Genomic DNA, 16574 nt, shown 5'->3' with positions numbered 1-16574 from the left:
TTTCCTTTTAACTACTTTTCCATCATTTGAATATATCCCATTTTGTTTATCCATTCCTTATTTGAATGGCTTTTAGATTGTTCCTAACTTTTTGTGCTTACGAGTAGTCATCTCATGCATGCTCCCCTCCCCAAATAAAAAAATGATAATATTACTACTGCTTATAATCACTACCAATTATTGAAGCACTGTGAGGTCATTGATTGCCACTATGTGCCAGGCTCTGTGCTAAGCGCTTTATATTCATTATCTTATTTAATCCTCATAACAATTTATTTTACAAACTGGAAAAGTAGGTCTGACTTTACAAAAACATTGGGCAAAGTTCCGCAACCCCTTAAGTGGAAGATCTAGATTCCAGCCCAGCTATTGGATGCCCACCCTTGAGTGTGAGATACAGTCTTGAGAGAGGATGACCTCTCTTCACTCGTTAGTCCCTCCCTCATCCTCATGGGGAGATGTTGAAGTCAATATGGTTAAAAGAGTTCCAAAAAGTGGGCAGAAGAAGTAGAAGAATGAACTAATGATTTTCATTTTGTTGGAAAGTTAACTGTCTGTTACCATGGTTTCCCTTCATAGGAGTGATTTTTTGCTTGCCTGTCATTTTAGGAGTTGAACCAATTGAAGGTTTCCTCACTTTCACCTATAATGATCTGTAGTTGGATAATTGGGACAAAGTAGTTGTCCTGTTGAATTAGCCTTTCACAAAGAGAAGGGAGGTCTAAAAGTTTCTATGGGACTTCACCATCAGCTGTACCTCTCTTCTGTGTGTATCCATAGTCACACCTTTAAGGAAGCTTTTGAGGGGATGTGTGTTAAGAGAGGGAGAGGAGTCTGTATTTTGGGCAATCCAGAAATATTTGAAAATGCATTATTACTTTTTATCTTTTCATTCAGCAAGGCTGTTTTCAACCTAATTTAATGTATCATAGTTGAAGAAAATTACCTAATAAAGTATGAAATGAGAAGTCTGGAGATTGAGACTTTTTCAGGACATTGCTCATAGAAGCCTTTCTGATAAGCAAATGACCCTGATCATGGTAACAGTGGTGTTGGTTATGGGGAATGCTTTTTACATATGTGCCCCCTTTCCCCTCAAGAGACCTAAACTGTTACGTTCACAAATTGAGGAGCCCTGTATTTTTATCCTGTTATATTTTGAGCAAAATTGGCACACAAAAAATAAGGAACTTGAAGTAAAAAAATGTCAGCCCCAGGGAGATGGAGCAGGTGGCCCTCCTCAGAGCATGTTTTCAGTAGCTTTGGAAAAGAATTCCCCAACCCCTCCATACTTTGCGTTCACAAAAGCTGACATTCTACAACTGGACGTCTTGTTTTTTGTTATGCTTTTTTAAAATTCTTTTGGAAATTTTCAGAATATTAAGTGCTCTAACAACTATAAATAATGATCAATAAGGTTTTTAGAATTATTTAATTAGAGATTTAATGTGAAAGGTAAGGTGACCTGAATTCCCACTAAGGTATAAGCTATCATCAACATTTAATTACCCTGTGGGTAGATAACTGTGCTAGGTCCTGGCATCAGATCCTTTCCTGAAATGCTTTGATGACTGAGAAGGAGAGAGAATTCAAACTACTTCATCCTAAAGTGCAGTGGGGAACATGGCATGATGTAAAAGACCCCTGGAAGGGATGCTTACACATGCCCATAGGTACACTGTCCCCACTTTTTGGCTGGGACTAGCCCTGTGGGGTTTGCTAATATCCATCCGGTGTCCTGTCCACCATATGCCTTTGGAGCTGATGATCCCATCCCCCAAATGGAGTTCATACCTTATGAGGCTGGTAGATGGCATTTTGTGCACCTTTAGCAAAAGAGGTAATATCTCTAAGAGTTTCTGCAATTTTCAAGCTGTAATTGTGCTTCTGCTTCTAAAAAGCTAGATTGTGTGCCTTAAGCTAATAATATTTTGGCCTCATTCTTGCCTTATTCCTTTGCTATGAAGGCTTTTTATGTAGCTTTTCTGTTTGTTTGTGAATGTGCCTCTCCCTCCCCTTTTCTGGTAATGCTGTTGCTTTATCTCTCTTCCATTCATATTTTTTTCCTTCCTTTTTGCTGCATGGAGACTCTCTGCTGTACAAGTGTAAGTATTTTTTGGTGGCTCTGCAGTTTCTGGCTGTATTAGTTTGCCTTCTTGTGCTCCATTCGCTTCTGTGCTGCCTGGCTGGTCTCCCAGGAGACTGCAGTGTCGTCATGCATCTGTGGATCCTGAATGAAATAGGCAGCAATTTAGAGACAAGACTGGATTTTACAAGACGGTTCAGCTAGCAAAACAAGCCATGAATTTAAAATATCCCCAGCTGTGTTCCTGAAAGCAAGGAGAGTGTTGATGAAGAGAGTATAAACATTCAAGAGGGGGAAAAGTCCTTATTCCCTTCATGTAAAAAAAAACAAAAAAGGACATGAATACTTAAGCTTCCAAGTTTTGTTTTTCTTTTTTTTTTTCTTACTGATTCTTGTCATATTACTTGTGTCCCAGAGTTATATAAATCGACATCATGATTCACTCCTTGTATTAGAAGAATTTTACTAATCTGCTTCATAACTGTTTGGGTTTTTTGTTTGTTTTATTTTTTTAACCTCATGGAAAAGAAAATTAATTAGGGATTCTTGAGCTTGGGGTGAGAGTGTTGTTTATTATTCTTTGGCAAACTTGATAAAATGAACAAGGAAACTACTCCATCCTATTTTTATGGTCATAGAAACACTTTAACTTGTTTTTTAAAAAATTGTGTGTCTAGGAGTTACATGATAAAAGTGAGTTTAACAGAAAAAATATTGTGTTGTTTGTAAGGTTCCAACGTTAGTCCTTAACTTGTGGTAAAAGTGGACGTACCACTATTCAACTACATGGAGAGCAGTTTAAAATCCATTATAAAAATTGGATCAAATGAGGAAGATTTTTGATTAATGTAGACATTGTTCTGCTTTTGGATTCCTAGAGAATAAGAGCCATGCATTTCGTTCACACTGTCTGCCATGGTGGGGATGTATTGATGGTTTGTGATGTCAGGATGAGAAAGAAGTCTGTGTTTAGGGTTTTCTTTCTAAAGTTACATTTTTAAAGGGTTTATTTAACACATTGCTCCTTGTATTTCCTGAGGATGAGAATATTGAAAATTGCTTCTTCTTACTCATAAAATGCATTCTTAAAGATAAAAAATGTTGTCTAGGCCTAAAGTAATAGTTGACGGTGTTAACCATGAGTTGATTTGTGGAAGGTCCATTTGGTGTGTGTACTTCTTCTGCTTCAATTGCTGACCCCCGTTCATCTGATGGGCCCTTTGTTATTTCTCTAAACAGAAAATACTTAGGCATTGACAAATTTTTAGGGAAGGTAAATGAGGGCTAAGAAACAGTCAGAAAATTAACCCTTTCATCTGGATACAAAAAGGGAAGAGAGTTAACAGTTCTAAAGAGGATGGTAAAGCCAGATTTTTTTTCCCAGGATGCAGTTCACCTAACCAACAGCTGTGTGAAGGGGAAGTGGGAGTGCATGTCAACCAGATTTCTAGAGAAACCAAGAATATTTGTTCCTAAATATATACTTACGTGGATAATCATAGATCATTCTTAAATTTCCCCTTGCTTTAGATGTAAATGTAATGGGATCATAGGAATAAAGAAGAAAAGAAAGAAGAAATTCTAAAGAAAAGAAAGAAAAATATGAGAGAATTAAGATTCATTTTTTTCTTTCCATTGTTAAACTCCATGAAAAGCGGATCGTAAAACAGTTCATCCATCAAAAGAAATGGTTAAAATTGGGTTGCATTCTTAATGCCAATTGTAGAAACTAGCCTGATTTCAGGTCCTGCCTATTTTAGCAGAAGGCCATTGGCCCTGTCCAAACATGGCAAAACTTCACAACTAACAGGTTGTCAAATACAGTGAAGGAGTTTTATGTGAAAAGCAATTAGAAGTTATTTGCACTTGCAAAGAGCATGTGAAATGAAGGAAAGCAATGAAAGCATTAGAATGCGTCTTTCTCATTTCAAATTTTGTATACTAGGCTTTGAGGCATTAGAAAGCTGGACCAAGAACAAACTAATTCCCCTTTGGTTGAAGTCAACCATCAAAAATCCTGATGATTTTGTATGTTTCTCAGTATGTCTATAAAATTAGGTTTAACTGAATGACACATTCACACATGGGTGTCAGTTTATAAGTGAGTCTCTTTCTATATATATTTTTATATTATTGATTTATTTTACGTACTTGGATATATAATTCCATATATATTCCTTTTCATATATTTAAAAAATTATAGTATATTTGAAATGTCATAATTCTCATGTTTTACGTGTATTTGATATCTGTTATAAAGGCTAAATAGGGAAACTTGAGCCAGATTATTTTTGCCTATGAATACTCTTTCTATGAAATCTAATCAAGAGTCACAGGAAAAAATTTTCGAAGACATCTTCATTCCATGCATTTTTAAACTTCTTCCCTTTTTATTTGTGGTGATCTAAAGGAATTGACTGGAAGTTAAATCCAAACTACTTCTTGATCTTTTTACCTACCGTGATTGTGCACAAAGTGGATAGAATCTTGAAGAAATTTTCATGACTAAACACAGCATATATTTTGGTAGGTTGTATCTCTTGAGAATTAATTATTTTTAGAGGTTTCACTTATGAATAGACATTACTTTCTTCAGCCAACTGCAAGGCCAGGTTTGGGAAGAACAACCATGAAACTGGATTCCTTTCCACTTGCCCTGGATTGACTGTTTCTATGGAACCTGCAAAGCCTATGGCTTTATAGATAGATATTCCTCAGATTGTCTGCCTTTGACAAAACCTTGAAAGAACCAAATCTGCAAGTTTCATTGTGCATTTCAGGAAGACCAGTCTGAACTTCAATACAATTGCTCAGCATTTTTTCTATCCTTTTTCCTTCAACAATAAATAATAGCAAAAGGATATTATTATTAAAAATGGCATAAAGTTGTTGAAACTGTCAAGTTATTTGCTTTAAAATTCAGTATGAGACAATTTGTTCTTTGAACCAAAGAAAGTTTATCAACCTGGTGGATTTTTTTTTTTTTTGAGAAAGCCTTAGATGACAACCTATTAAATGAAATGAAAATCTACAAACTCAAGTTTTTTCAGTTATGTTATCTCTTAGTTTACGCAAAAGCCAATTTCTAGTATCAAACCAGTTAAAATATCCCTAAAATCCATCCATCTGTATAGTGATAACGAGTGGTGTGGTAGCAGGGATGCTGGGCTAACCTCCATAACCGAGTCTCTTCCTGGCACTGCTCCTACGAATGGTAGCCTTCATCATCACCAAGACTCAAGTTTCTTCCTTGGAATTTGTTTGTGTTGGTGATGACGATGGTTCTCTCCAGCTCTGACATGTGTGGTCCCATAGAGGGAGAGGCTCATGCCTTCCTTAGGTTTGGCTTTACATAATCAACAGTTGACACCAGTGCTAGAAAAATGCTCTTTTTTTTGGCCATGGTTTGGGTTTTGGTCTCATATTTTAGAGGACTAGGAGGATCAAAGATGTCTTACTGAGAAATGACAGAAGATCCAGATTTCTAAATCATGGCAACTTTTTCCTAATTAGGCTTTGCCCATAACGTAAAGATCAAAATCTTGGTGGCAGAAATATGGAACCAAACAGTGAAACTGGTTAAATCATTGAAGTGACGAGTTCAGTGGTGCTTGCATTGATGTTTCTGTGATCATGAACAATGAATAATTAATTGTGTTTTCAATATTTAACAACTGATTTTTACAATCTTTCAATCTTATTCTTTATGTCCACTTTAATATCCTCATGTGCAGCTTGGAGTTAAATTCTGTATCATTCTTTGTTTCTTTCCACCATATAAATAGAGTTTAACTGATTAGGGTTGGGAGAAAGAAGAAAGCAGTTGGCTATATCCTTAGAGAAAACTGTAAACATTTAGAAATGTGGCGTCGGTTCAGTCTTTCCTCAGGCTGTCAGATGTTCCCAGCCACCCTCCAAAGAAGTGAAACAAAAATACTGAGCTTCAACAATTGATCCCAAATGTTTCTCTAACCACCACCCCGCCAATGTTTCTGAAGTTTGAAAGGCAAGTTTTCTGTGAATACTTGTCTAAGTGCTTTCTCTATTTTATTGCTAGATGACTCCCAAATCCAAAAGGAAGAGCATCCATAGCCGAATGCTGCGGCCTGTTTCCAGGGCCTTTGGTGAGTGTTTTGCTAACATCAGCCATTTCCTTGTAACCATGCAACACCCTCAGCAAGGATGTTGGACCACTTCAGGGATGTTTCTTTTGCTGTTGGTTCCGTCAAGTGGATTCCAACTCCTAGTGACCCCGTGTACAGCAGAGCGGAACCCTGGCTGGTGTTTTTGCGCCATCCTCTCACCTTCTGGTACTATATCAGAGGATGTTCTGCTGCTATTCATAGAGTATTCCTGGCTGATTTTTTTGGAAGTGGATGGCCAGGTCCTTCTTCTTAGTCTGTCTTAGTCTGGAAGCTCCACTGCAACCTGTTCACCATGGGTGACCCTGCTGATATTGGAAATCCTGGTGGCATAGCTTTCAGCATCACAGCAACATGCAGCCACCACAGTATGACAACCGACAGACAGGTGGTGTGGTTCACTGGAAACAAACCTGGGCCACGGCGGTGACAATACCGAATCTTAACCACTAGACCACCAGGGCTGGCCTGGGATGTTTCTTAGGGATACTATATATGAGTAAATATTGAGAAAGAGAGTTAAGTGATTTGTGAATGAGGTGTTTGTATTCCGTAATAAACTTACAGGTGCTTTTAGGAACTTTTAAATCAATCTCTATGCAATAAGTTTCAGCCTTGGGCTTTGCTTTATTTTAGAAATGGAGTTTGATCTAGATAAAGCCCTGGAAGAAGTGCCGATCCACATCGAAGACCCGCCTTTCCCGTCCATCAGACAGGAGAAGCGGAGCTCAGGGTTTATCTCTGAGCTGCCCTCCGAAGAAGGGAAGAAGCTGGAGCACTTTACCAAGTTAAGGCCAAAACGGAACAAGAAGCAGCAACCCACCCAAGCAGCGGTAGGTGCCCTGGAGAGGCCCCGCCCCTCCCGCACCCTTTCCTTCTTGGGCGGGGGTGGGGGCGGGGGGAGCTGGAGAATCCTGCTGAAGTGCCTTGCACAGTGTGAAAGCTTACAGTTAAGGAGAATAGAACCTTTCCGTGTGATATTCGTGCCAAATGTCTCCACTTGGGGCTCAACAGTTTTGGGAAAGACAACGAAAAGACAAGTAACGTTTCCAGCTCTTCAGAGAAGAGTTGTCCTTGAAAGTCCTTAGAAAAATATCACTCACATGAGTGAGATAAATAGGCTACATCTATAGAATTTTATAGTGTCTGAGGGTGAAAAGATGGGGGAAAAGTTCCCAAGAGTTTATTTGTAATTGAAAATTGTTTGCATCTCATTTTGGAGTGCACACAGACACTCTGCCCATCTCCGTTTCTGACCCACTCTGGCGCCTTTGCTTTTGACAACCTGCAAACTGGGTGGTGGAGAGGCCGTGTGTGGAGAACTGTGCCCGTGGCGGGACTCAGCCTCCTGCTGTCTCTCCCACAGGAGAACATTGAATTGTTTGTACTAAGGAACCTTAATGTAATTTACCCCATGTCTCTGGTTAGTGTCTTTTCTCTGCTTTACAGTCTTTTGTGCCTATTGTCTCTGTTCCTCATCTTCCTGTCACCCTGCAATCCACCAAAATCTTCATTCTGTACCTACCACTCCCGAAACTGCCCTGCCAGGGTCACTCCTGACCTAATCCTGTGGATGGTGAGCTGTCATCTTACTTGATGTCTCAGCGGTTACTTGACAGAGAGAGCTCTCTCCTCCCTGAAAGGCGGAGAGTCATCACACTCTTTTCCTTCCCGCCCGCCTCTCCCGTGGTGTCTTTCCGGTTTTCCTCTGCCTGGCCCTGGAGGGTAGTATTTGCTGTCAGGGTCATGTGATTTAAACCCATGGTTATAATCTCTCTGTTGTTGACTCCTGCCGTCTCTGCTGAACTCTAGATTCTGACAGTCACCTGCCTCCTGAACTGGAATGTCCTAGGGCACTTCGGGCTTAACAGATTCAAACCTGGGAGCCTGTCTTTCTTTATCAACTTGCCCTTCTTTTTATATCCCCTGTCCCCAGTGGAGCATCACCACTTGACAAATTAGAAACCTGGATATGATCCTGAACACCAGCTCCCCACCGCCAACCCTGACCTGCTGTCTGCTTTCCTCCTTGTCATCCCTGCCATCCCTCCCTCCCATCCCATGTTTAGTCCTCCAGTGCTACAGCCTTTTTCTCATTGCTTCCCCGCCACCACACACACACCTCCTGGGCTGGTAATGACCCATCTTTCAGATCTCCACTGAGGCAAGACTTCTTCCAGGAAGCCCTCCCTATCTGTGCTCCTATAGGGCCGTGGTTACACAACTCCAGGGAAAGTCATTCTCACATACTGGTTGTGCACAGTGCACAGCCTGAGCAACCCTCCATGGAGGCCCTGGCTCCTCCCATGCCTGATACTTACGCTGTTACAGCTGTCCTCATACAGTGTTTTCTGAGCACTCTCTCCTTGTCTATAAGCTCCATATTAGAAGGCATGGGGTTTATTGTCCATAATTTTATGCTCAGTGCTCAGTATGGGTTTAGAATGTAGTAGAGCTTCAACAATACTTACTGGGTGGTAGGTGGATGACCAGAGACATGAATAAAGGCCACAGCAGATTACCTGTATGGTCAATCATTTACTCACACTAGATCAGGCAGTTGTGTTTAGTTTATTTCTCTCATTTGAATCTGAATAGTTTGACATGATTTCAAAAAACAAAAGGAAAAAAATTTAGCGCATAGTTTTCTTTTCCAATTTACTTGATTTTAACTTTTTAGTTCACTATTACATATTCTTAGAGGAATAAACACTTTTTTAAATAAGGAAAAGACCTTTTCAGACAGGGAAAATATAGCCTCCCACCCTCTAGATTCTAGATGGTTACAGAATAACCTTTGCCTCTTTCCATGTGGTGAGCCATTAGCAGTATAACTTGCATGTGAAACGATGGTTTGAATTTCCCTTGATCAAGTCAGTGACCCGTGGAAAGAGAATGGTCGTGTACTTTTTTCTTTATACATTTCAAAAACAAGAAAGAAGGGAGGGGAAGAAAACTGTGATGGAGTCCTCAGTGGAGGAGCCTATTAGATCTGTCCTAGAGAGATTTTAACCTTGTCCACAGCAACGCCAGCACTCACAGGGTTGGCATGTCCTAGGCTGCCCCATCCTGGGGCCTCTGTACCACAGGGCTCTGTCCTGAGATGATGGATTAGGCCTTGGGTCTAAATAGATCCAGCTTCTCCCCAGAGGCTTGGTGGACTGAGAAACAAGGCCTAGCTTGCTTTTCCCTGGCTTCATAGTGAAAATACGTGCTACGTTATGGTTTCACAGTGCTTGAGATTTTCAAAGTGCTTTCACATCTAATAACTGTGCAGCGGCCGCATAGGCGCCATCATCCACATATTTCCGCTGAGAATGAGGAGGTTGCAATTCATCTTTATTACTAGACTTTAGTAGCAGCCATCATTTAATATTATCATTTTTTCGTTTGTTTGTGTTTGCTAAGAGTGAGTAGAGTCAGTCCACCATAAGTCTATTTTAGCTTTTCTGGAGCTTGTCCTTAACCTCTAATGCCCCTAATGAGCTTTTCCAGGCGTCAGAAGCCTCAAAGCCAAGGTATGGACCATTTTTACCTTCAACATTTCTTTCTTTCTTTTTGTTTCTTTTTTTTTTTTTGAGGAAGACTAGCCCTGAGCTAATGTCCACCACAAATCCTCCTCTTTTTGCTGAGGAGGACTGGCCCTGAGCTAACATCCGTGCCCATCTTCCTCTACTTTATATGTGGGACGCCTACCACAGCATAGATTGCCAAGCAGTGCCATGTCCGTGCCCGGAATCTGAACCGGCAAACCCCAGGCCACCAAAGCGGAACATGCGAACTCAACCGCTGCACCACTGGGCTGGCCCCCTGCTTTCAACATTTCTGATACCAAATGTGTGGGGACTTTTCCCCCTACACCAACTAATTTTTCAACTCTCTGGGTGTCCTACAATTCAATTCAATTCTGACACTAACAACCTGGAGTTAGTGTAGACCCCACAGGTTAGGCGCTCAGTGGTGCCCCCATTTCTGACATCAGCCCCAGGTTGCCACCTGTGCTTCTGACCAGCTAGCTATAAATTCAGGAGAGGTTCCCATGACCCTCTCCTTAGGTGTGATAATTTGCTAGAGTAGCTCACGGAACTCAAAGAGACACTTTACGGGTTTATTATAAATGCAACTCAGGAACAGCCAGCTGGAAGAGATGCATAGGGCAAGGTATGGGGACGGGGAGCTTCCATGCCTTCTCCCTTGGGAAGAGGCCCTGCCAGCCTCCCAGCTCCTCAATGTGTTTACCAACCCAGAGGCTTTTCAAGCCCTCCTCGTTTAGGGGTTTTTGTGGCGGTTCCATTAAGTAGGCATGCTTGATTACATCGTTGGTCATTGGTGATTAACTCAGTCTCCAGTCCCTCTCCCCTCCCCGTGTTTGGGGGACGGGACTGAACGTTCCAACCTTCTCATTACATGGTTGGTTTCTCTGACAACCAGCCCTTATCCTGAAGCTATCTAGGGGTCCACCAAGACTCACCTTGTTAGCATAAACTCGTTATGGTTGAAAGGGGCTTGTTATGAACAACAAAAGATGTTCCTATTACCTCTATCACCCTATTCCAAGAGTTTTAGAAGCTCTGTGTCAGCCAGGGACAAAGACCAAAATACAGTCTTCTTATTGCATCACACAACTTAAATGCTAGCATGTCAGTTTCTACTGGGCCCAAAATATTAGTATTGTAACTATTGATTTTTGTGGCAAAAATATACAAATAAAATATTTATGTAAATATAAAGACTAGATAACCTAATAAAATAAAAACTGAGTAAAAATTTAATCTTGGGTCAAACTACAATCATTCTAAACTACCAGTCAGTTTGTGAATAATTGCTATAGACATTTTATCATCTATACATTTTGTCTTTCCCATACCTCTCCAAAAAAAAAATTATTTTTAATGAGAGATAAAAGATACCAGTTTCTTTCTTTTTTCATTTCATTAATGTATATATAGGAACTCTTAAACATTATGGCTAATTAGCCCACAGAATTTGATCTTCTACTGTACTAAGAGTGGGCTGTGAGACCCAGCTGATGAGCTCTCCCATTCCCTGACAGCGTGTGTCTGGAGCAGGCGTGGGATCTTGCTGAGCCCGAGCCAACTTCTAAAATACCAGCACTGCCTACATAATTGAGCTGTCATGAGAGAGAAATGGAATAAAATTATATAATCCTGTATTAAATGCAAATATTGCTTTTTAAAGCTAGTATTTCCATTTTATTAATATTAGCTATCTTTACTGTATTAATATTTGCCTTTTCCTTGGTTCCCTATTTCACCTCCCTGACACTAAAATGGGGGAGGAAGAGAAAAATGTTTCTGGCATGGATCCATATCACTCTTAGCTAGTCTCACCAATTTGGGGAATTCTTACTCATGTTTATTAAGGAAGAAGTCGACTAATTTTACAAAAGTTCATATTCAAAAATTATTTCTTTAGTAGAAGTGACTTTCAGAGTCTTTGCTTTTGGGATGAGTACTTCGCATGGGTAAATTAAGAGGGAAATGCCAGTTTTGAAGGTACCAGAATGTGCCAGCGTTCCCATGAAAGGGTGAAACAAATAGATGAGACGGGGGAAAAATATGGAGGGAGGATAATATGCAAGTCCCTGATATTTCAGTTTATTTCTTGCTCAGCGCATAGCCCAATGTGGGTATATCTGGTCAGGGGACCCCATCAGGGTCATTCAGGGACCCAGGCTGCTTTCATCTGTGGCTTTACTCCTCGTTGGTCCTTGGAGTCCTATCCATTCAGATGGAGGATGACATGAAGCACCAAGGTTCACACCCAGGAGGTTGGATGGGCCAGGTCTGAAAGTGATGAACTTCACTTTCACCTGAATACTATTAGTCCGAGCCTGAGAAACGCATTCTAACCATGGCAACTGTCAGGGAGGGAGGAGAGCCGATGGCCTTGATACCCATCCATGGCCAGTTGACTATTGCTGCTTCTGCTTTGGCCTATCATAGCTGTAGGCGAAAATATTCCCTAAAGGAAAAATCATTGAAAAATCTGCATAGAAGAATGGAAAGAATACTAGACTGGGATTCAGGAAACTTGCCAGCTTCTAATCCAGACTCTGCCACTAATTAGACTCATCTCCTACGGGAAGGAATTTTGAAGACTATCTGTTCATTATTCAAGGGAATATGAAGCTCAGGGCAAGTAACTGATTGGCCTGTGATCATCCTCTGAGTGATTATAATAGACCACAATGGCTTCCCTTTGCGTGATAGTCGGTGTTAATCGGTTTACCATATATTTTTGGCATGGCCCCATACTACTTGGCCCAGTGATGAAACAAACCAACTCTAATTGAAATTAACCAGATCCTGGGTAATCAGTTTTCTCCTACGTGCTTTGATTAACAGTATCGCAAGGCTAGAAAGGATTTTGAAGTCCTTGTCCAATCTCTCATCATCTGCTTAAAAATCCTACACAACCATCAATTGGCCACTTGTTCAATATATTGACCTCCTTCTCTGAAGCAGACATTTTCTGAAAGCTCTAGTTATTAGCAAATTACTTTTTATGTGTTGCTAAAATCTATCCTTATAATTTTAGCTTAGCTGTCTTGTTCCTTTTATCTGAAGAGGCATGTTATTTAAGTCTCTTCTGCTTAGCAAACTTACAAATAGATGTGGGTCATTACTAGGTCTATCCTTCTCCAATCTAAATTTCTTAGCTCCTTTGATGTTTGTCATATGGTACTGTCTGGAATCCATTTACAATTTTTTGTTGCTCTCTTCTGAATAAATTGCAGTGTGGCACCCAAAACAAAATCAGAGTACTTTAGTAGGATCTGGCCACATCACCTCCCTTCTTCTAACTTCTGTACTTCTCTTTATTCAACCTCAGATTGTGATCGCTTTTTTAATGGCTAGTGACTGGTCTTACTCTCAGACAAAGCCTATAATCTTCTGTATTTATAAGCATATATCAGACAGAGAAAGAGAGGGTATGTGTATCAGGAAATCTGAACATACTGAGAGGTCCTAGTATGCTTCCAGTTACATCTCACTGGCCAGAAATGAACCATATTTCCAGTCCTAGATGCAAGAACATCTGGGAAGATAAGTATTTTAGTTGGTCACGTTGATACTCCATATACATCAGGATTTTGTTACTGAGTAAATGAGAGAATAGACATCGGGTAGACATGTGGCAGTTTCTGTCTTATTTATTCATTTGAGAAAGTTTCCTTCCTACTTTCTTTTTTTTTCAATGAATGATGGTTTAATTTCATTGTATTTTTTTTTCAGTATTTGTGGAAATTTTTCTCTTTTAATTTGCTATTATGGTGAATCACATTCACAGATTGTTCTCACATTACACCATTCCTGATCATGATATTTTTGCTTTCTTTTAATCTACTGCGAGGCTTTGTTTACCGTATTTTATTAGAATTTTTCGTCTATGTGCATAAGTGAGAGAGATTTATAATTTTTCTTTTTCTTTTCTAGACCATCCATCTAGTTTGGTTTTCAAAATTCTACTATCTTCATAAAATTGTTCGGGAAGCTCTCTCCTTTTCTATTCTCTGGAACAGTTTGCATATAATAGATTTTCTCTTCTCGGGGAGCCATCTGGGCCTGATGCCTTCCCTGCATGCTGTGTGCATGTGATGCTTGTATGTAGATTTCTTTATGAGGGATTTGATTTCTTTTGTTATAGATCTGTTCAGAGCACTTAATTCTTCTTGAGACCATTTTGGTAATTTATATTTTTCTAGGATATTGTCCACTTAGTCTATCCATTTAATTGTTTATAGAATTCTCATAAGAGTTTTTAATCTCTTCATCAATAGCTATGTCTCATTTTTTCATTTCTAAAATATTTAAATGCCTCTCAGTTTTCAAGGTTGTCTCTTATTAGTTTTTTTTTTTTTTTTTTGCGGAAGATTAGCCCTGAGCTAACTACTGCCAGTCCTCCTTTTTTTGCTGAGGAAGCCTGGCCCTGAGCTAACATCTGTGCCCATCTTCCTCTACTTTATACATGGGATGCCTACCACAGCATGGCGTGCCAAGCGATGCCATGTCCGCAGCTGGGATCCGCACTGGCGAACCCCGGGCTGCCCAGAAGCAGAACGTGTGCACTTAACCGCTGCACCACCAGGCCAGCCCCTGTCTCTTATTAGTTTTATTCAAAGAATCAGCTTTTAGTTTTATTAGTTCTCTCAAGTTCATTAATTTCTCTCTTTTTATTATATTTCCTTCATTTGCTTCCTTTGGGTTCCTTATTTCCTGACTTGATTGCTTAGTTCTCAACTTTTCCAGGTTTCTTACTCTCTAATATATGCATATGAGAGTCCATGGTTAGTCAGCTCACTAATTAGCACTTTTTGGATCTGTTTGTTCTGAGTTACTAATGTACCTAATTGTCCTTACTTCCTGCCCGGCTCTCTCCATCCGGCCCATGGAGACATCATGAGATATTCGGCAGCTGCCTCGTCAGAGTCCAGGTGCACCACCTACCACGTTTCCCTGGCTCATTCATCTTGATAATCCTGCCAGAGGGAAAACGGAGGGTGGTCTGGTCTGAATGGTCTTTAGTTCCTGTAATCACCGGCTTATCTTCTAAGCATTTGCCAATTATCCTTTTAGCATTTGCTTATGCACCAGTGGTAGAAAATCTACCTTTTTTATTTCTCAGATATCAACAACAGCAATTCCCGATTCTATTTGCAAAATCCTTTCTCTGAGTGCGGTGGGTTCCAGCCAGCTCAGGACTGAGGCTTCTGCGCGCCATCCCCCTTTCCAACACCTATGCTACCCTTTTTAGCCTGAAATTTATTCTCCTTGACGGAAAAGACCAAAGTCAAATGGGATTTTGAGAACTTCTGATGTCTGTGTGTCCTTTCCTTTCCTTTCACTAGAAATTGAGCTAAAACAGCATGTGTGTTTGGCCTTGAACTGTTTTGACAAACTACAGATCATTTCAGTCTTCAGTTTTTCTGCTGCTCTTCTTACAGGCTGCAGACACCTACCGCTTCCCATTTTAACAGGTGCATTTCTAACCGCGTCTCATTGAAGATCTCCCAGTGACGCTGAACTTCTCTTACCCTCTCTACTCTCAGTCTCTTCATCTCTAAAATAACAGGGTGGGACTGCGGATCTACAAGGTGCCTTCCCAGCCCTAGAAACTGGCCGGTCCTGTAGGAAAGCAGACTGTTCTGTGAAGCCCTCTGTGCCTCCATCTCTGAAACCCATTGACGTTCCTCGCATCCCTAGGGAGCTTTTTGTGCTAGCAGTGAATTCTGTTTCAAAGCAGGAAAAAAGAAAAGGGCTGAGATGAAAAATTATACTAGTAAAAGATTTTTTTTTTTCCCCTCAAAATGGGAAAAGGAATTTGAGAGGAAACCTCTGAGGGGAAGCGTGGGGGCACTGGAAGGAAGCCTCATGTCAGGAGTGTGTGTCCTGGGGTCACATCCTGCTTGTCTGTCTGTCAGGTGTTCTGTGTGGGTGCTGCTCACCCTCTGAGCCACTGTTTGGTCTGTGACTAATCAAAATCTAGGATTTCAGTTTAAAGGGTAGATGTGAGGGTGAAATAATGATGTGCAAAACACATGTAAAGTACTACCTAGCACTCTACAGACTTAGGGAGCTCTTATTACAGTAGAGATTCCGTTCTCCCTTCTTGTACAAAAGGAAAAATGATAATGCAAGCAAGTTCGTGCTACTTTATCTTTTGGAATCAAAATGAAAGTTTTGCAGTGAGCTGCTTTTTCTCAACTGGATTGTAGAGCTTCTCTGATTCTCCGCTCCATTGCAATACACAGGAAAGCCTTGCTGCAATGTAAAGCGCCATTCAGATGAGAGGTGTAATTGTTTTTATTGTTCACATGTCACAGGGTTTTTTGTCTGTTATCTGCTCACTTTTCAGCATTTCACAAATGTGAACTCAAACACGCAGTTCATTTTCATAACAGAGGTTTCCCGAGGAATGAAGCGGATGATTGTCTAAAGCAAATGATGGTCTTTTCTTTAAACAGTGCATGTGCAGGCATGAGCCAAGTTCCCCCAGAGGCAACTTGAGACTTCCAAATCAAGATTACAGAAAGTAGATTTCCCACCACTCTATGGCAAGACATCAGACCGGATATCCCAACCACGTGAGAATTTGTCCTTGAGCCCAACATAATGGGTCAAATACATGTTCTCTCTCAGTGGCCCACAACCTATCTGTGTGAAATATTAATTTGATACGCCATTGCAGACACAAATCAAGCATGTTACTAAGCTCACTGTGAGTTGTCTATTCAAAAAGAAATGCTAACTTGGTGAATAATTTCCTTCTAGCTTTTCACCAGCTTCTCTCCTGAGACCCAAGCTTTCGACTCCTTACTGGAC

General features: G+C 40.5%; 1 protein-coding gene across 9 annotated transcripts in view; it reads left to right on the top strand.

Moving 5' to 3' along the window:
• CARMIL1 (capping protein regulator and myosin 1 linker 1) overlaps positions 1–16574 on the top strand; it is a 310460-nt gene that overhangs the window by 267970 nt on the left and 25916 nt on the right. For all 9 annotated transcript variants that reach the window (XR_006885324.1, XR_006885326.1, XR_006885325.1 and 6 more), the window contains 2 exons: positions 6144–6210; positions 6865–7061. Coding sequence is in view for 6 of the 9 variants with exons in the window: in XM_046639893.1 (XP_046495849.1) it covers positions 6144–6210; positions 6865–7061 (264 nt within the window). In the remaining 3 variants the exon portion in view is untranslated. The remainder of the gene's footprint in view (positions 1–6143; positions 6211–6864; positions 7062–16574) is intronic.

Source organism: Equus quagga, chromosome 15 (genome assembly GCF_021613505.1).
Source record: "Equus quagga isolate Etosha38 chromosome 15, UCLA_HA_Equagga_1.0, whole genome shotgun sequence".
Taxonomy (NCBI): domain Eukaryota; kingdom Metazoa; phylum Chordata; class Mammalia; order Perissodactyla; family Equidae; genus Equus; species Equus quagga.
The sequence above is the reverse complement of the archived record's forward strand: the minus strand, read 5'-3'. Positions and strand labels throughout refer to the sequence as shown.